Source organism: Salvelinus namaycush, chromosome 16 (genome assembly GCF_016432855.1).
Source record: "Salvelinus namaycush isolate Seneca chromosome 16, SaNama_1.0, whole genome shotgun sequence".
Classification (NCBI taxonomy): Eukaryota; Metazoa; Chordata; class Actinopteri; order Salmoniformes; family Salmonidae; genus Salvelinus; species Salvelinus namaycush.
The window spans coordinates 3,912,681-3,933,935 of NC_052322.1; the positions used below are offsets into that span (position 1 = coordinate 3,912,681).

At 42.6% G+C, this 21,255-nt stretch overlaps 1 protein-coding gene across 1 annotated transcript in view; it reads left to right on the forward strand.

Moving 5' to 3' along the window:
- The window catches only part of LOC120060910 (eukaryotic translation initiation factor 3 subunit C), a 41,843-nt gene extending 22,286 nt beyond the window's left edge, over nt 1-19,557 (forward strand). The window contains exons 13-27 of the mRNA XM_039010339.1: nt 67-160; nt 470-657; nt 2,899-3,123; nt 4,828-5,019; nt 5,533-5,704; nt 6,642-6,801; nt 7,112-7,177; nt 13,742-13,829; nt 14,020-14,185; nt 15,017-15,061; nt 17,359-17,406; nt 18,015-18,053; nt 18,580-18,618; nt 18,966-19,025; nt 19,062-19,557. Coding sequence (XP_038866267.1) covers nt 67-160; nt 470-657; nt 2,899-3,123; nt 4,828-5,019; nt 5,533-5,704; nt 6,642-6,801; nt 7,112-7,177; nt 13,742-13,829; nt 14,020-14,185; nt 15,017-15,061; nt 17,359-17,406; nt 18,015-18,053; nt 18,580-18,618; nt 18,966-19,025; nt 19,062-19,189 — 1,710 coding nt within the window. The 3' untranslated portion in view covers nt 19,190-19,557. The remainder of the gene's footprint in view (nt 1-66; nt 161-469; nt 658-2,898; nt 3,124-4,827; nt 5,020-5,532; nt 5,705-6,641; nt 6,802-7,111; nt 7,178-13,741; nt 13,830-14,019; nt 14,186-15,016; nt 15,062-17,358; nt 17,407-18,014; nt 18,054-18,579; nt 18,619-18,965; nt 19,026-19,061) is intronic.
- The last annotated feature ends 1,698 nt before the right edge of the window (nt 19,558-21,255 follow it).

The following is a 21,255-nucleotide window of genomic DNA, read 5'->3' on the forward strand; positions in this document are numbered from 1 at the left end:
TCATGTGATAGGCTACAGTTTTGAAGTAGATTGTCCAACTAAAGTCAGTTTTTCTAACTTCCTCAGCCATTCAGGGTGCGCGGCTGCATTCTGACCTTGGTGGAGAGGATGGATGAGGAATTCACCAAGATCATGCAGAACACTGACCCCCACTCTCAAGGTGAGGCCCATTTTGGATCCACACCCCCCTTTTCACATTATAGAGGTCACTTGTGCGTTTGTCAAGGACAAACTAAATTGATACTCAATCACTATAGACACGTATGAAGTAGAATTATTGATAGAGTAGACGGCAATAAAATTCATATGAAAACCTGTACACCACAAATTATTGGGGTCACTTTTTTTTACCTATAAAAACCCCATACCCATAATTAGTGTGTTTCCTTACCACTGCAGTTTGAGCTGATCTTTCACACTCCCTTGCAATCGTACATGATCATTGAATCACTCACTCCATCTCCCACAGAGTATGTGGACAACCTGAAGGATGAGGGGCGTGTATGCGGCATCATAGACCGCCTGCTGGGCTACCTGGAGACCAAGGGCAGCACGGAGGAGGTGTGCCGCGTCTACCTACGCCGCATCATGCACACCTACTATAAGTTTGACTACAAGGCTCACCGCCGCGCACTGGGCCTCCAGGGAGAGACCAAGGTAAGGAAACGGACAGAGACCCCAACATAGACACAGAATGACATCCTTGTCATGGGTACATTAAATATGGCAGCCGGTCCACACATCCTAGTACTCTAATGGTAATGTCTGTTTTAGTAATTCTATTTCTATGGACCCCAAGGCTGCATCTCAATTGTTTAAAATTACTTCATCTCTTTCTCGTTTGAAATTTCTGGATAGGAGAGGTATAAGCAATATGGCAGATACTCACTAGGAATTTGTTCAGAACTTATCAGTAGACTATTGAGGGTAGAGGTCGACCAAATATGATTTTTCAACGCCGATACCAATTACGATACCAATTATTGGAGGACAAAAAAAGCTGATTTATTATTATATATATATATATTTTTTTTTTTTTATATACATTTGTAATGAAAATTACAACAATACTGAATGAACAATGAACACTTGAACTTCATATAATACATAAATACAATTAATTTAATCTCAAATAAATAATGAAACATGTTCAATTTGGTTTAAATAATGCAAAAACAAAGTGTTGAAGAAAGTGAAAGTATGAGCCATGTAAAAAAGCTAAAGTTTAAGTTCCTTGCTCAGATCATATGAAAGCTGCTGGTTCTTTTTAACATGAGTCTTCAATATTCCCAGTTAACCTCTCTAGGGTACGTGAGACGGTAGCGTCCCACCTCTTCAACAGCCAGTGAAAGTGCAGGGCGCCAAATTCAAAACAACAGAAATCCCGTAATTAAAATTCCTCAAACATACATGTATTCTATACCATTTTAAAGATACACTTGTTGTAAATCCAGCCACAGTGTCCGATTTCAAAAAGACTTTACGACGAAAGCAAACCAAACGATTATGTTAGGCGAGTGCCTATTCACAGAACAACACAGAAATATAGATAAAATGAATCACTAACCTTTGATCTTCATCAGATGACACTCATAGGACTTCATGTTACACAATGTATGTTTTGTTCGATAAAGTTCATATTTATATCCAAAAATCTGAGTTTACATTGGCGCCTTACGTTCAGAAGTCACGAAACATCCTTTGATTTTGCAGAGAGCCACATCAATTTACAGGAATACTCATAATAAACATTGCTAAAAGATACAACTGTTATGCATGGAATTTTAGATGCACTTCTCCTTAATGCAACCGCTGTGTCAGATTTCAAAAGCTTTACGAAAAAAGCAAACCATGCAATAATCTGAGTCGGCGCTCAGAGCCCAATCAAGACACAAATATAGCCGCCATATTATGCAGTCAACAGAAGTCATAAGTATCATTATAAACATTCACTTACCTTTGATAATCTTCATCAGAATGCACTCCCAGGAATCCCAGTTCCACAATAAATGTTTGTTGTCCATTTATGTCCAAATTCCTCCTTGTTGTTCTAGCGTTCAGTACACTTTCCAAACTCACGACGCGCGGGCAGGTCCAGCGGAAAGTACGGACGAAAAGTTTAAAAGGTTATATTACAGTCCGTAAAAACATGACAAACGAAGTATTGAATCAATCTTTAGGATGTTTTTAACATAATTCTTCAATAATGTTTCAACCGGAGTATTCATGTGTCTTCAGAATTGCGATGGAACAGAGCTCGTTCTCACGTGAACGCGCATGGTCACTTCATGGCAGACCTGACTCATTCCTCTCTCCTTCGACCCCACTAAACAGTAGAGGCATCAGACAAGGTTCTAACGACTGTTGACATCTAGTGGAAGACTTAGGAAGTGCAACATTACCAATATCCCACTATCTTCAATAGGAGCTGAGTTGAAAATCGACCAACCTCAGATTTTACACTTCCTGGTTAAATTTTTTTCTCAGGTTTTTGCCTGCCTGATGAGTTCTGTTATACTCACAGACATCGCAACGAGCCAGGCGGCCCTAACTACTGCATATACTCTGACTCTGCTTGCACTGAACACGAGAAGTGACCCAATTTCCCTAGTTTCCCTAGTTAATATTGCCTGCTAACATGAATATCTTAACTTATTATGCAGGTTTAAATAAATATACTTAATATTACCGATTTTGGTATGAACTTGAAATCGGCCATAATTAATCGGCTGACCTCTGAGGGCCCCCTAAATAGTCAATGGAATGCGTTTCGTGACTACGAAGTGTTAGTTGGATACAAAATAATTATTATCCATGAGCTAATGTCATAACCCAACCTTGTACTCACCTCCCATTGAGTTATCACTCTATCCCTCTCCACCTTTATCTCCTCCCTAGTCTGAGCAGGATGCGGAGGAGAGCGAGGGTGAGGACAGCGCCTTCATCATGGACCGCCTGTGCAAGTTCATCTACGCCAAGGACCGCACGGACCGCATCCGCACGTGCGCCATCCTGTGCCACATTTACCACCACGCGCTGCACTCGCGTTGGTACCAGGCCCGTGACCTGATGCTCATGAGCCACCTGCAGGATAATATTCAGCACGCCGACCCACCCGTACAGGTATGAACACGTGAATGTGGGACACAGCACTCAGGATGTCAAACTGTTCATACAAGCAGGGGCACCCTGCTGGGCAACATCCGCAGGGGTGTAAAATACTACTTTAGGTTTTTTGGGGGGGGTATCTGTACTTTACTATTTATATTTTTGACCACTTTTTTATTTTTACCTCACTGCATTCCTAAAGAAAATGTACTTTTTACTCCATACATTTTTACTGACACACATTTTGAATTCTTAGCAGGACAGGAAAACTGTCTAATTCACACACTTATCAAGACTACCTCCCTGGTCATCCCTACTGCCTCTCATCTGGCAGACTCACTTAACACATGCTTTAGTTTGTAAATGATGTCTGAGTGTTGGAGCGTGCCCCTGGCTACTCGTAAATAAAAAATGAAATGATGCCGTCTGGTTGGCTTAATATAAGGAATTTGAAATTATTAAGTGTATTTTAGCGTTTGCATTTACTTTTGAGACTTAAGCATATTTAAAACCAAATACTTTTACTGGGTGACTCACTTAAAAAAATGTAAGGTATCTTTTATTTTACTCAAGGATGGGTACTTTTTCCACCACTGATCATCCGGCACGCTACAGGGCTCCAGACTTACTCTTTCCCCTGGTGGCTCTGGTGCCACTACTTTTCAGTTAGTGGCAGCAGCCCATGATTTGGTCACAACAGTTTGCTGTGGTGTCACGCAATAGAAAACCTTTGCAATCATCTTACAAAGTCATGTGACGTAATTCACAGTGCTAAGATTGTATGAATCAAGAAACTTTTTATTCTAACATGTCCAAACCAGGAATGCATAATTCAATATATTTTCATGTGCAACCTAAACTAGTGATTGTCATGCATTTTGGGTTGACAATTAGTCTTGCTATATTTACACTCCTAATTGGGCTCCAGAATTTCTGATTTCTTTTTTTTTAGTAGAGATTAATTTACTTACATATTTTCGGATATTAGTATTTTTTTTTAAAGTAAGTTTTATCATTGGAATGTGCTACAAAACGAGGCAGCGATGTACTTTCGGACCATGCGGATGTGTCCGAGCGGTCGTGTAGACTGGAGTGTTTATCCGACTGGATAAATGTTTTTATAAAATAATATTATGTCCCCCCCCCACTTCTAAAACCAAAGAAGTGGGGTAGTAATATCACATACACTTTGCTTTATTTGGGGCTTATTCACCATCTAAGGAAGTGGAAATTCAACTCATTATCTAGATCACTAAATATAATAAACTGCTTGTTAGATTAATTATAACTAACAGTACATTTAATATCCTAAACTTTGCCATGTACTACCCAATGATGTCTATATAGGCCTATGCAATCATCAGAAATGGCCGATACGCGCTTTGCCCGATCCGAATCTCAAAGATGCTCCTGCCAGCGAAACAGGGGCAGGGCAGACACTTTTATTGCAGGGATCCGGATAAGCCTGCTTGACCAAATCAAGCTTTTAGCCACCCCAAAAACAGAAAGCCTTGTAGCCACCCCAAAAACAGAAAGCCTTGTAGAGTGATCAACTAAAATTTGCAGCTCGTACCGATGTGACCAAGAAAACATTGAACTTGCACAACCAAGTCAGTCTCAAGTCAATTCGACTAAATTATTGCACTCTGGGGCCCTGCACATAAACTGTGTACACAGACTGATAGAACTCTGTGTGTGTGACCATGTCTCCACCTCCAGATCCTGTACAACAGGACCATGGTGCAGCTGGGGATCTGTGCCTTCCGCCAGGGCATGATCAAGGACGCCCACAATGCCCTGCTGGACATCCAGTCGAGTGGCCGCGCCAAGGAACTGCTGGGCCAGGGCCTGCTCATGAGGAACATGCAGGAGAGGAATGCAGAACAGGAGAAGATCGAGAAGAGGCGACAGGTAAGCTACGGCTTGGCTAAGCTTAACTCAGCGGAAGAAACTACTGGTAGACTAAGGCTAGGATAGGTTGAAGCCAGCAAGCAGAACAGTAGAGGATTGAAAATACACTACAGGTAGCCTAGGCTAGTCAAATACAGAGCAGAAGAGACGAGCGGTAGGCTAGGCTAAACTCAGCAGAACAGTTGACAGGTAGGCTACGCTAAACCAAATCAAGCAAAAGACAACGCAGGAATGCTAGGCAAGGATACACCCAGCCGAGCAGGAAACGATTGAGAAGAGACAACTGGTAGACCAATTTTGGCTAGACAGACAGGTAGGCTACGCTAAACATGTGGGCTAGGCAAAACCCGACCGTGTAGGTTCCGAGCTGTAAAGCCTTTGTCTGGAAAGATTAAATAAAGATTTTCATGTTTGTTTAGGATGATGCCTGTGTTGACTATTGTACAGTATTACACTGACTACACTGACTGGGGGTTGGTTTTCGACGTGACATTGTTATCCATCTTGTTCCAGGTGCCCTTCCACATGCACATTAACCTGGAGCTGCTTGAGTGCGTGTACCTGGTGTCTGCCATGCTGCTGGAGATCCCCTACATGGCGGCTCACGAGTTTGACGCCCGCCGCAGGATGATCAGCAAGCAGTTTCACCACCAGCTGAGGGTGGGCGAGAGGCAGCCCCTTCTCGGTACGTACAGCAGACTGGTGACAAAGCAGGGTTGTGTTCATTAGGCCCCAAATGGAAGAAAACAGACTGAAATGGAGAGGGACTACCTGGAACTTTCCAAAAAGAAACTAATTTTGGTTTTATAAAGTTTTCCGTTGTGTGCCATAATGAACTCTGCCTAGTTTAGGACCAAAGGGTGGGTGGGCACAAGTTACTCATGCCTAAAAAAAGAGACAAGGCTTAAGATGGGCAAAAAAGGTTGTTTTATTTTGATTGGCCTCAAATATCCAGTAATCCTGAGATGTCAACACAGTGATTATTTAGAGATGTTGTGGTGACCGTATTACCGCCACAGGCAGTCAAATTTCACATGACCGTTGAGTCACGGTAATCTCCTCTTATGCACTCTGGACATGCGTTGGTAGTACCCAACTCACTAACGACACTTTAGCAAATGTTTTGTTGTGAAAACATGTTGCTATCGACGTTCCCGAACAGATTTCACTTGGGTTTCCCCATTTTAAGCTGCAGGAACATGATTGGAGAGCCCATGGCCTACAGAGTTTGGGCGGGATTTCACCTGTGGCGCAGGTGAAAAAAGGAGGATCCCACCTGCTACTCAGCTATATTTATTTCTGCGCAGTAAGAAACAGTTGGAAAACTAGTTATTGGCAGAGAGGTTTAGGTGTTCCCCTCCCCACTCAGACCACTCTCTCTGACCAATTTCTTGCTTGAGAAATTGCTATTTTTCTAAGCTTTTTTTCTCCTTCGTCCTTTTTGACCATTTTAATAGAAACAGGGCCACAGTAAGGTACTTGGTTACCCAGAAATGATTTGATATTGAGATAGACACGGCTTAAGTTAAGATTGTATTGGTACTTGTCTCTATTAGCTGTACAGACACAAAAATGGACATACAAACCCTAAACAAATCCGTCCCTCTCCGTGCATCCTCCAGGACCCCCAGAGAGCATGCGCGAGCACGTGGTGGCGGCCAGCAAGTCCATGAAGATGGGCGACTGGCGCACCTGCCACTCGTTCATCATCAACGAGAAGATGAACAGCAAGGTGTGGGATCTGTTCCCCGAGACACAGTGTGTACGAGAGATGCTCGTCCGGTGAGTTTTTCGGAAATTGACACTAATTAAGGTCTGCATCAACACCCCTCTTGTTCAACTGTCCCTAGTTTGATCAGTAGTCAGTATCAACCAATCTCGGCCTGGAATGGTTTAATAAAATGAATTCAATCAAGATCGTCAAATGGCTAATAAAACACTACCGTTTAGTAACTTTCTTTAGAAAAATTAAGTTGGTTTTTTCACTATTACTATAATTGGTTATTTCATGACTGAACTAACGTTTCGGCAACACAGTGCGTCCTTCAGAGGTAGCATTCCTGTAACGTTTCCTGATGGTTTGTGGTTGCAGGAAGATCCAGGAGGAGTCTCTGAGGACGTACCTGTTCACCTACAGCAGCGTTTATGACTCCATCAGGTAATGACTTTTAAGACTGTTAGAGGTGGTTTCCCAGCTACAGACACCTTGTCTTGGACTAAAAAGCACATTTAGTGGAGATTCTTAACTACTGTAGCCTGGTCCCCGACTGTTTGTGTTGTATAGCCAACACCAATGACCATGGAGATTACTATAGACTTGTTTCGAAAGTAGCCAGCCTTCCAAAATCCCATCTTGTTCACTATTTAAGTCAGGCGAACTTCACATTTTGGTTTTTGCCAAATTTCGGCATTCACATTTGATTGGCGTTAGGTAGAAATCACGTTTCCTTTCAGGAAAGGCATTTGGTTGTCTTTGGTTTTGTCCGTGTCTCTGTTTTAGTAGCCTGTGTGACATTCGTTTGTATCTAATGCGTGCTAGTTTGTTGCAAGTCGGACATCTTTTTTTGGAACTCCACCCAATGCGAAATGTACCGTATTTTCATTTGAAGGTTGCGTCATTAGATTTGGGGTTGGGTCCCCAGAAATTCTGGCGAAAAAATTGTCCCTGCTGGAAAAAGGTTAAATACCACCGGTTTAGCCTATTTGAACTTGACTGGCACAGAGCAGTAAAGAACAGAAAGCAGGAGATGAATGTGGGCTGGGTGGAGCAGAGAATTCCACCAAAACAGTGCAAAATGTCCAGTCAGAAAATACTTTCACTCTGTGTTTGTCTTGTCTGTCGGACGCAATGACACTAGCCTATAGCCTAAACATAATTTTTTATAACGGACACTCCATCTTGTCTAAAAAAAAATTGAAGCGTAGCCAATATTCCCTTCTCTCTCCATTCGATAGGCAATGAATATGGCTGAAGGCTACCCTTCATAATTTTATGCATGGCTTTCTCCCGATCAAACAAGGAAATGTAACTGAGTTCTATTTCACAGTTATGTGAATAACCTAAAAACTTAAGGTAACCAGAGGACTAATAATGAGAGAGAACAAACAATATACAATATAGGCTATTTTATTTTACCTTTATTTAACTAGGCAAGTCAGTTAAGAACAAATTCTTATTTTCAATGACAGCCTAGGAACAGTGGGTTAACTGCCTTGTTCAGGGGCAGAACGACAGATTTTTTACCTCGTCTGCTCGGGGATTCGATCTAGCAACCTTTACTAGTCCAACGCTCTAACCACTAGGCTACCTGCCGTCCTCATTATTAGTCCTCTGGTTACCTTACGTTTTTTTAAAGTTATTTTTAGGTTATTCACAACTTTGAAATAGAACTGTTACATTTTATTGTTTGATCGGGAGAACGCCATGCATAAAACGATGAAGGGTAATTTAATCAAGTTTACGCTTATTAAGAAATAAATTATTAATGCTCCCGGGGAAATCCCTCCATGCGAGGTTGAAAACCAAGTGGCCAATAGCCTATCCTCTTACTAGGCCTATCATAAAAGGTTTAAGACAACTTAGTTATGAACAGATAAGCTACTGTTCCCAAATAATCTAGCCTGCACGGGTGTTGTGGCTTTCAAAAAGAACAAGAGAGAAAATCTCTTAATCACAGCCCTATGAGAGAGAAGTAAAGCAATTATACAATTCTGAAAATGGTAGACTGCTTCTATGCAGACAGTGATTTAGGTCTATAATCTAGCTCACCACGATGTTAAGTTCATGTTTTAAGTATCCCTATATTTCTGTTATTACGGGGCTATCACTCAGTCAAGAGTGCGCATGCGCAGGAAGTCTTGTCGTTGATGGACCTAGCCTTGAGTGTAATGGCTACCTTGTAGTGTGTTCATATAGTAGAGTAAACTTTGTTAAACTGGAACCTTGTCGTTGTGACATTTCGAGTTAACATTGGTAGCAGAGGATGGTTTCTAACTACAATGTGCCACCTCGCTTCGACGAGAAGAGGTCGTACGAAAGTTGGAAAAATGAACTGGGAATCTGGACACGCGTTACTAATCTGGACGCGAAAAAGCAAGCACTTGCGGTGGTATTATCGCTCGAGAGAAGAGCGAGAGATACAGCACTGGAAATATCCGTTGAGGATTTGAACAAGGATGACGGTATGGGAACTTTGATCACAGCACTGGATTCTGTATTTCTTAAAGAAGAGAAAGACCGTGTCTACGAGGCATATTCAAACTTTGACAGTGTTACGAGAGATATGTCGGTTGCAATGACGGACTACATCATTGATTTCGAACAGAGGTACAATAGAATGCGCAAGTACGACATGGTTCTCCCAGATGCAGTGTTAGGGTTCAAGTTGCTAGATACTGCTTGTCTAGATGGTAGAGACATGGTTCTCCCAGATGCAGTGTTAGGGTTCAAGTTGCTAGATACTGCTTGTCTAGATGGTAGAGACATGGTTCTCCCAGATGCAGTGTTAGGGTTCAAGTTGCTAGATACTGCTTGTCTAGATGGTAGAGACATGGTTCTCCCAGATGCAGTGTTAGGGTTCAAGTTGCTAGACACTGCCTGTCTAGATGGTAGAGACATGGTTCTCCCAGATGCAGTGTTAGGGTTCAAGTTGCTAGACACTGCCTGTCTAGATGGTAGAGACATGGTTCTCCCAGATGCAGTGTTAGGGTTCAAGTTGCTAGACACTGCCTGTCTAGATGGTAGAGACATGGTTCTCCCAGATGCAGTGTTAGGGTTCAAGTTGCTAGACACTGCTTGTCTAGATGGTAGAGACATGGTTCTCCCAGATGCAGTGTTAGGGTTCAAGTTGCTAGACACTGCCTGTCTAGATGGTAGAGACATGGTTCTCCCAGATGCAGTGTTAGGGTTCAAGTTGCTAGACACTGCTTGTCTAGATGGTAGGGAGAAACAGTTGGCTTTGACTGCTTGTACTGTGCTGACTTTTGCATCTATGAAGTCGGCACTAAAAAGAATATTTGGTGAAAAGACGTCTGTCGCGCCAATAACAGATGGAATGCAAGTGAGTGACGCAGCGTATTACACCGAGCAGCACAGAAAAGGCGCCAACAAGTCACGTTCTCAAGTCAACCAGAAGAGGGCGCCATTTCCCGGCACAAATCCACTGGACAAATATGGAAGGAGATCGAAATGTGCAATTTGTCAAAGCACTTACCATTGGGTTAAAGACTGTCCTCATAAAAATGAACAAGTTAAACTAACAGAGGAAAATGTAAACACAGAGATAGAGCAGTGTAACATTACACTGTTTTCAAATGAATCTGCTTCTGATACTGAGATTTTTATAGTTGAATCCTTAGGATCTGCTGTGATTGATACTGCATGTACACGGACAGTGTGTGGTGCAAAATGGCTTGATAGCTATGTCAGTGAACTAAATATGAAAGAAGTACAAAATATGATTGACACACCAAGCAACAGAGCTTTCAAATTTGGAGACGGGAGAATTGTCCATTCTACCAAGAGTTAAGATACCAGCAAAAATTGGTCAGACTAAGTGTCACATTGAAACAGAGGTGGTCCCTACAGATATCCCCTTACTATTAAGCAAAGCTTCCCTCAAGAAGGCAGAGGCTGTACTAGACATAAAAAATGACAAGGCAGTGATGTTTAAACAACCAGTGACTCTTGAACTTACTACCTCAGGCCACTATTGTGTAAACATTTTAGACAAAGACATCACACAGAGTCCATGCAAAAATGAGATTCTGACTGACACAGAGCACATGGAGATTCTGACAGTCACAGAGAACATGAGCACTAAAGAAAAACACAAAGTATTGTTAAAGCTTTACAATCAGTTTGGACATGATACAGTTGACAGACTTCAGAAGTTACTCAGCAGTTCAGGGAATGATGATGATGAGAAGTACGAAACTGGAAACAAAGTGTACTACAAACGAGTTGACTGTCAAGAGTGGGAAGGACCGGGAGTAGTCATTGGTCAAGATGGTGTGGTGATATTTGTGAGGCACGGAGGCATGATTGTCAGGGTGCATCACTCAAGATTGCGGAAAGTAAATGATCAACAAGATAGAGGGGCTGTTGCTGAGAATCAGTCTCCTAATGAAAATGACAAAAAGGACACAGTAACAGACACAAACCTACCAGATGTCGCATCCAATGATATGGACACCGAAACTGACACAGGAAATGGAGCAGAGACCTTCAACCATGCCACAGGTAATACTGTTGAGCGTTCAAATGAGGAAAACATTCAACAACAGCCACATGTGTTAAGAGAACATGGTTGTTCCAATCTGAAAACTGGACAACCTGTTAAATACACGGACAGAGAAAGTGGTATTCCACATACAGCAACCGTCATTGGACGAGCAGGAAAAGCAAAACACAAGAACTGGTACAACTTGCAGTACTCTGAACCAGCTACACTTTCTGGTACAACAGGGTCAGCTGACCTGCCACTTGTAGATAATATCAGAATTGAATCAATGGAAAATCGAGAAAAACAGAATGACATTCAAAATGATGATGTACTTGAAACAAAGGACGTGCCATTTGACTCAGCTAAGCTAGATGAGCTCAGTAATTGGAGGAAAAATGGAGTGTTTGAGGAAGTCAAAGACATTGGCCAAAAGTGCGTCTCAACAAGGTGGGTGTGTACCCTTAAAGAATCCTTAACTGGAATAGTGCCCAAAGCACGTCTAGTGGCTAGAGGTTTTGAGGAGCTGGCTGCTAAAGAACTCCCAAAAGACTCACCGACATGCGCCTCAGAGTCACTCAGATTGCTGATGTCAGTGATCTGCCAGAAAAAATGGAAACTTAATTCCATAGACATCAAATCTGCATTTTTGCAGGGAACAGAGCTGTCAAGGGACATTCACATCCGACCTCCGCCCGAAGCTAAAAGTGAAGGAACACTGTGGAAACTAAAAAAAGTGTGTGTATGGACTGGCAGATGGATCACTCTACTGGTACAACAAAGTCAAGGCAACAATGCTGAATACAGGTGGAAAAATGTCACAAGTGGATCCTGCAGTCTTCTATTGGCTTGATCAAGACTGCAATGTGACTGGAGTACTTGCCTGTCATGTTGATGACTTTATCTGGGGTGGCTCACAGACCTTTGCTTCAACTGTGATTCCACACCTCAAAGCTGTTTTCTAGGTTGACCGTGAGGAGCATGATCATTTTTGTTATGTTGGCATAGAGTTTATTACAGTTGATGGAAAAATACTGATGCAACAGGAGAGCTATATCAAGAATCTTCAACCCATCCACATGGATTCTTCAAGAGCCGTACAAAGGAATTCCCCTCTGTGGAATTGAAGCTGGTCAATTGAGGTCAAAGATAGGACAACTTTTATGGGCTGCGAGACAGAGTAGACCTGGTTTGATGGTTGCAACTTGGCATCTAACACAACACGCCACTGTACAAACCATTCATGAGGCAAACAAAGTTGTTCGTAAACTGAAATCACAACAAGTGACTTTAAAGTTTCAGCATGTTGGAAAAGATGACTCTTTGAAACTAGTTGTCTTCAGTGATGCTTCGCTAGGTTATCACTGGTGGGACAAAACAGCACTTCCTACCTGTAGTTTGTGTCACTGACAACTACTCATTAGTTGATGCTGTGAAGTCAACCAAGTCTGTTACAGAGAAAAGACTTTGAGATTAGCAGCATCAAGGAACTTATTCAAGCACAGAGAATCCAGCGGATTCTGTGGTCGACCACAAAGGAACAGCTTGCTGACTGTCTGACTAAAAAGGGAGCATCCGGTCCTTGTGCTCCTACAGGCTCTCGCTCCTACAGGCTCTCAGTAATGGAAAGTGGCAGCTTGAGTAATACAAATAAAAACTGTCACACAACCCATTTGTAATGGGGATCTTGAATAATACTTGGACATTTAATTATGTTGTTGATGTTTTTTTTGTCTTTAAAGAAAAGGGGGAGATTGTTAAGTTCATGTTTTAAGTATCCCTATATTTCTGTTATTACGGGGCTATCACTCAGTCAAGAGTGTGCATGCGCTGGGAGTCTAGTCGTCGATGGACCTAGCCTGGAGTGTAATGGCTACCTTGTAGTGTGTTCATACGGTATAGTAAACTTTATTAAACTGGAACCTTGTCGTTGTGTCATTTCGAGTTAACACACGACAGCCCGTTCCTCATCAGACAGTCACTGCTCCGTGTGCGCGCCCCACACACACGCCTGTTCTGCACCTCCACCAGAAAGGAATATCAGAGAATATTTTTTTCCATTGCCTGCATGTAGCCTCTGCCCGGGCTTTCAACATTCTTTCCTCGTGATTTGTCTCGCTGCGTTCGATTTCGTGCTATAGCCCAGCTGTCGTTTTTAGATGAGTTTTTGTATAAAACATTTTTAATTTGAGGGGGGGCAGCAATGGGGTCGATTTAACATTGTGCATCACAATGTTTTATGGGTACATGATCACAATAGGACGATGGTTGACATCACCGTCTAACAAACAAGCGGAGTAGTCTTGCTTAGGTTACTTCCCCAGGCTTTCAAACTAATGTGAGAAGCCTGGGTTTCCAAGGTGACCATTGGTTATACAGCACAAAATGGTCTGGGACCAGGCTACATCTACTGTGCCTCCTCATATAATTGTCTAACCTGGTTAAAGAATGGATAAATACAATTCAGACATTTCTTCTCCCCCCCCCTCTTTGTGCGTCAGTATGGAGACGCTGAATGAGATGTTTGAGCTGGAGCTGCCCACAGTGCACAGCATCATCAGCAAGATGATCATCAACGAGGAGCTCATGGTAAAACCCACGGCGTCGGTGATCTCAAAGGGCTGTGCGTTGCCGTGTGTAGACGTACAGCCCCATAGATTTAATTAAGCTAGATGATATGATGTATAAATATGAAGGTGTAATATGTTCATGTCTGTGTCTGAATGGCTTTCTCCTGTGTATCTGTCTGTCCGTGTGTGTCATGTCTCCCCTCACACAGGCGTCCCTGGACCAGCCCACCCAGACTGTGGTGATGCACCGTACAGAGCCCACCTCCCTGCAGAACATGGCCCTGCAGCTGGCCGAGAAGCTGGGCGGCCTGGTGGAGAACAATGAGCGCATCTTTGACCTCAAGCAGGGCGTGTATGGTGGCTACTTCAACAGAGGTTAGTGGGGCTGCCCCATAGAATGCATGCAGACCTGCCAACCTGCACGCATTTTGCCTATCATACACACATTTTGAGGCCAAAGTACACTGGTATGAAAAACTACCTCAACTAGAACTGGTCAGTTCACCAATGACGACAAGGCATGTTGAATGAATGGTAGCCTGGTAGTCAGACCAAACTTGACTGATTGTCAGGGATGGAGATCTGAAAAAAGCTACTATAGGCCTAGTTGTTTCATATTACAATGAGCCTACAGTAAGTATCCAGCAAATGCATTTTTCTGAGTTTTGTTCCCAAACAAAATTAAGACGGTTTACGACTATCCACATATTTAATAAGAATGATCGTTACCCCTAAATTGTACCTAAAATAATTGCGACGAGCTCAATTTCATTTAGGATCAAACAGGACTTCTGTGTTGGCTTCATGTTTTTATATAATTTTGGACTGTTTCAGGAAATGGCAGTTACAGGTTTTTCAAAAATGCTAAGTGCTCCAACTTCGGACCTCCCCTCTACCCAACAGGCCTACATCAGCACAGCCTTGTCACAAAATCCTAGGGAGAGCCCTGATTTTGTTAATTTGGACGCATGGAGTAGACTGATATGCCTTACTCCTACATAGTCCCAACGATCACAAATACTAGCAAACTGATTATGTATCAGTATTTTGTTTAAATATGCCCAGTTAAGTGAGATGAAAATTGCCACTATACCACTTACTGAATCCTCTTGGTGCCTTGGGACACGACACATAAGGCACCTCATACCACAAGTAACACCGACTGTAAGTGATTTGTTGGGCCCTGTATGTGTGTGTGTCTTACAGATCAGAAAGGTGGCTACCAGCAGAAGCAGGGTGGTTACAACAGAGGTAAGTGTTTCTTCGTACCACTGACCACAATATTATCCTTAGCCAACCTGCATGTTTCTTACAGTAGATGCATCGCAGGAAGCCGCTGTCCTGAATGTTTAAGTTATCCCCCCCCCCAATATTGGAAGTTAATTATGATGCATGATTTATTGAATGTGTTAAGACGTTTGAGTGTATTGCCTATTTCACAGTACTGGGCCCAGCCAAGCTGTATTGCGATGGCCTGGATACACATCCACTATAAATCCTGGAACCGTGCTGGAGAGAATGTGAAAATAAAATGTTAAGCTAGCACAATACAAGTATGGCTGGCACGATAGTGTGAAAAAGATATTGGTGTGCATGTGCGCCTGGAGGCAATAGACATATTTTATTTCTCACACGATACATATGTACGGCGCATTCGGAAAGTATTCAGACCCCTTCCCTTTTCCCACATTTTGTTACATTACAGCCTTATTCTAAAATGGATTCAATATTTTTTTCCCTCGTCAATCTACACACTACCCCATAATGAGCAAGCGAAAAACATTTTTTTTTAGAAATGTTTGCATATGTATAAAAAATAAACCGATACCATATTTATGTAAGTATTCAGACCCTTTGCTATGGGACGTGAAATTCAGTGTCCTGTTTCCATTGATCATCCTTGAGATGTTTCTACATCTTGATTGGAGTCATCCTATTCGAAATTCAATAGATTGGACATGATCCAGGCTGTATCACATCCAGCCGTGATTGGGAGTCCCATAGGGCGGTGCACAATTGGTCCGGCGTCGTCCAGGTTTGGCCGGGGTAGGCCGTCATTGTAAATAAGAATTTGTTCTTAAATGACTTGCCTAGTTAAATATAGGTTCAATAAACAACGATAAAAATTTGGAAAGGCACACACCTGTCTAAGGTCCCATGGTTGAGGTCGAAGGAATTGTCCATAGAGCTCCAAGACAGGATTGTGTCAAGTCACAGATCTGGAGAAGGGTACTAAAACATTTCTGCAGCATTGAAGAACACAGTGGCCTCCATCATTCGTAAATGGAAGACGTTTGGAACCACCAAGACTCTTCCTAGAGCCGGCTGCCCGGCCAAACTGAGCAATCAGGGGAGAAGGGCCTTGGTCAGGGAGGTGACCAAGAACCCGATGGTCACTGATAGAGCTCCAGAGTTCCTCTGTGGAGATGGGAGAACCTTCCAGAAGGACAACCATCTCTGCAGCACTCAACCAATTGGGCATTTTATGGTACAGTGGACAGACGGAAGCCACTCCTCTGTAAAAGGCACATGACAGCCCGCTTGGAGTTTGCCAAAAGGCACCTAAAGACTCTCAGACCATTAGAAACGAGATTCTCTGGTCTGATGAAACCAAGATTGAACTCTTTGGCCTTAATGCCAAGCATCCCGTCTAGAGGAAACCTAGCCCCATCCCTACGGTGAAGCATGGTGGTGGAAGCATCATGCTGTGGGGATGTTTTTCAGCGGGAGCGACTGGGAGATCCTTGATGGAAACCAGCTCCAGGGTGCTCAGGGCCTCAGACTGTGGCGAAGCACACAGCCAAGAAAACGCAGGAGTGGCTTCGGGACAAGTCTATGTCCTTGAGTGCACTGAGCCTGGACCTGAACCTGATCGACCATCTCTGGAGAGACCCGAAAATAGCTTAGCAGCAACCCCATCGTACCTGAAAGAGCTTGAGAAGATCTGCAGAGAAGAATGGGAGAAACTCCCAAAATACAGGTGTGCCAAGCTTGTAGCGTTATACCCAAGAAGACTCGAGGTTGTAATCACTGCCAAAGATGCTTCATCAAAGTACTGAGTAAAGGGTCTGAATACTTATCTAAATATGATATTTCAGTTTTTGCATTGTCATTATGATATTGTGTAGATTTTTTAAAACTATTTTAAAATAAGGCTGTAATGTAACAATCTGGGAAAAGTCAAGGGGTCTGAATACTTTGACGGCACTTTATATTTTGTATGATTTTTTAAAAATGTGTTTGTCTACTCCCACGCTCATTGCATGCCACAGCTGTGTTTTCTAAACTGTTTTCACTGTACGGTTTCAGACCAGAGAGGCAGTTACCAACAGAAGCAAGGCGGTTACAACCGAGGTGTTTGAAATAACTGATTGAAATGCATGATTGTCGGAATATTATGAGCGACTGTATTTGTCATATTTCAGTGTTTATGTGAGTGAGAAACAAATAGTATATGTATGTAGTCAAATGTTTTTTTTATCCCCTTTGTGTGTGTGTATGCCCAAGACGTGTCACAGCTGTGTGTCTAAACTGTTGTGTGTTTTCAGATGGTCAGAGAGGCGGCTACCAACAGAAGCAGGGAGGTTACAACAGAGGTGCTTATGACTCAATTTATACCTCTATTTTCTAATGGAAGTCTTTTTTTGGGGGGGGTGTCCTGCTATTTTTAAAGTCACTATCAGTGAGCAGCTGTCCCCTCTGTCTATGAATGATAAGACATCTGGATTTGACCCCAGGTGGCAGCAACAACTATCTTTTTAACGTCTACATTTTAAAGTGTAATAATTCCATGTAATGTATACCATCACAGTAATATGCGTTGGTTGTCTTTAGGCAGTTCTTCAGAAACATTGGGATACTATAAGTTAGAATTTCTAAGGACACAATGTATTCATTATTGTACTATGTACACACTGTGTCATTGTTTTTTGTGTTTAATACATTTCAGCTTTGGATTGCTCTAGCTAAAACTATGAAACCGAAAGAACATGTATTTGAACCAAATAACGGCTTCTTGCTATGATGAGATTATATTATATTTTTTACCTAAGCCCGCATGCAATGTCTAGTGACAAACACCTAAAGAACACAAATGTATAGACATTATAACTGTAGTTATAGAAGTGCATAAGTAAGTTGTGAATTATATTGGCCACATTGAATTGTGGATTTGCTCGTGCTTACAGTTTCTGGTTGGTTTCAGATGGCGGCGGTTACCAACAGAGGGGCGGTTACAACCGAGGTGCTTATCAACCATTTTATACCACCTTTATTTTCTCTTATCAATTTTTCTTCTGTTTATTCTAAAAGCCACCTTCAGTAAGCTGCTCTCCCCTTTTTCTCCCGTTCCGCAATGTCCGAGCCTTGGGCACTATTAACAGTAGTCTAGAACCAATGGGATTTCATGCCTATAGAATAAAAATGTAAAAATCTACTTTTTTAGGTACTAACTCCATTTAATATATACCATTGTAAAATAGATATATATAAAAATGCATTGGGTATGTTTAGGTAGGTCTAAAGAAACCGGTATTTCAAACCTATTAACTTTATTTTTCTTTTGGGAAAAAATAATTTTCTTTGTGGATCGCTTGAGCTAAAACTCTGAAACAGAATGAACATGTATTTGAATCCAGTAAAAAAGTACCTTTAAATCTGCATGGAAATAAAAACAAGTAACCACTGCATAAGCACCAATGCAAAAAAAGTCATTTGTGGGTTATACTGGACATGCCTGGCTGATGTTTACCATTTCTGGTTGGTTTCAGATGGAGGCGGTTACCAACAGAGGGGCGGTTACAACCGAGGTGCTTATGGATTTATGCCACCTTTATCCTATAAATATCAGAATTTTACTTTAGTTTGTTTGTTAAAGCCACAGTCTGTGACCTGCAGTCCCCTCTCATCCTCCCTCCATGCCTGAGCCTTTTGGCTACTCTATCCCCCCCACACACGCGCACACACACCATTCTCTCTCGCAGTCTTTCACTTCTGTTCTTCGCACAACTTGTTAGTATTAGCCCACGTATATTGTGATATGTCTAGTCAGCTCATTTTGTCTGGACATTGTAGTGTCACTGTTCTGTTCACATTTTTCTAATTTAATCTCTGAATTGTTTTGTTTTTTTGTCTCCATCTCTGGTCCTCTCCACAGACGGAAACAGAGGAGGTGGTGGTGGCTACCAGGGCCAGAACAGGGGAGGCTACCAGGGAGGCGGGGGCTACCAGGGAGGCGGGGGCTACCAGGGAGGCGGGGGCTACCAGGGAGGCGGGGGCTACCAGGGAGGCGGGGGTTACCAGGGAGGTGGGGGCTACCAGGGAGGCTACAGGGGGGGCTACAAAGGGGGCTACCAGAACCAGGATAGGAGAGACTACTGAGCCAAAGGAACCTGGTGTAACAGAGCCAGCCAGTCTTCATTCCAAACATCATCTTGGGTTACATCACTTGACATTGCTCCTCTACTACCCTATTCTCCCTTTGTACCACATTAATCAGCTTTCCCTGCTTGAAAACTGTCAGCTTCCGTATCTATGAATACTTTGTAGTGTTATATCACTATTGACTACTCTTTTTGTCGAGTGTGACTGGTTTTTCGACTAATTGAGTTTTTAATAATTGTGTATTGACAAGATTACTGCATTTGCAGTGTGACAGGTTTTCTTTTGGCAGTGTAGTCGGGGCAGATGTGTCAAGTGACGTTTTTGTCAGTGGTAACCTGCGAAATAAACATTATTGAATGAATACATGCTTTGACTGATTCTTTATGACCATTGTAACATCAAAAACATTGTCTAGAAATGGTAACGACTACAGCATCTAGTGTATGTACACACATTTTCAGTGATTGCTGCTTGATCTGCTTTAATCTTTTCTGCACACATTAATTTCCCCATTCTATTTGTCTGTTTAGTTGGTTTTCAACATGTTACCACGTTTTCTGAAATGTGGCATGTATTAATAAAAAACAATCCTCTGAATAAGGTATTCAATGACTTTAGACTAGGCAAGGTTTGCCCCAACATCCTCTGGAACTCGAATAGAGAGTGCATCATCTGTTGGGGTGGTATGCAAATTGGAGTGGGCCTAGGGTTAATGGTGCTGTGGGTCATGACGAGCCTTTCAAAGCACTTCATGGCTACAGACGTGAGTGCTACGGGTCGGTCGTCATTTACGCACCACAGGGATTATGGTGGTCTGCTTGAAACATGTTGGTATTACAGATTCAGACAAGGAGAGGTTGAAAATGTCGGTGAAGAGTCTTGCCAGTTGGTCAGCTCATGCTCGGAGAATACGTTCTGGTAATCCGTCTGGCCCTGCGGCCTTGTGAATGTTGACCTGTTTTAAAGGTCTTACATCGACTATGGAGAGTGATCAGTCGCCCGGAACAGCTGATGCTCTCATGCATGTTTCAGTGTTACTTGCCTTGAAGCAAACAGAAGTAATTTAGCTTGTTTGGTAGGCTTGTGTCCCTGGGCAGCTTGCAGCTGTGCTTCCCTTTTGTAGTCTGTAATAGTTTGGCAAGCCCTGCCACATCCAACGAGCGTCGGAGCCGGTGTGGTCTTTCGATCTTAGTCCTGTATTGACACTTTGCCTGTTTGATGATTCGTCGGAGGGCATAGCGGGATTTCTTATAAGCTTCCGGGTTAGAGTCCTGCTCCTTGAAAGCAGCACAGTATGGATGCTGGAATTATTTTAGTGGACGAATGTGAGCAAGCCTTTTGAAGTTATTGTCAATCAGATGATAACATGACTGGTTATGTTAATGCCAGTCCATTTTAAAAGTTAAACGACACATCTTTACTATTAGGCCCTGATATCCTATTCAATTATTAGAATTACATGTAGAAACTCCATGTTGAGGTCCCCTCCCCCCAAAAATTGGTATGTTCTGTACCGGCAAATTAAATCTACTTTCACTCCTGAACAGGTGCAAACACGTCAAAGGCTGTTGAATGATGGTGCACACCGTCATGGGGAAACATGTCGTTCAGTACAATCTGTCAAGGAACATAGCAAACTTTGAGGCGAACATAACACACCACTATTCAAGGCAGTTTGGGGTTAATATTTTCCTCTGGGACAGTTAGCTTGGTCTACCTTGGGGCAAAGTCTTTTACCTCCAACTCCTCTAAACAACTATCTGTTTAACACCTGTCCCTTTCTCTCTGCCATTTCTGGGTCATTCTAACATCTGTGGTTTTCCCAGCATCCTCTATGATCTATTGGTCGAGTCAAGTTCCTTCCCGACTACTGTAGTCGGGCATCAAATTGCTATGTCATATGAAGTGGTAGCTGATAAGTTAAACACCTACCCAAGCATTGTGAGTTCCAGCAGGGGTCTGCGATGTTGACAGGCAGGAACGCCACCTTTATTTTGGGTGGTTTCCATTCTCTTGGTCTGGGAAAAGGGGAGAACAGAGGAGAAGTTGGGGTCTGGGGAAAA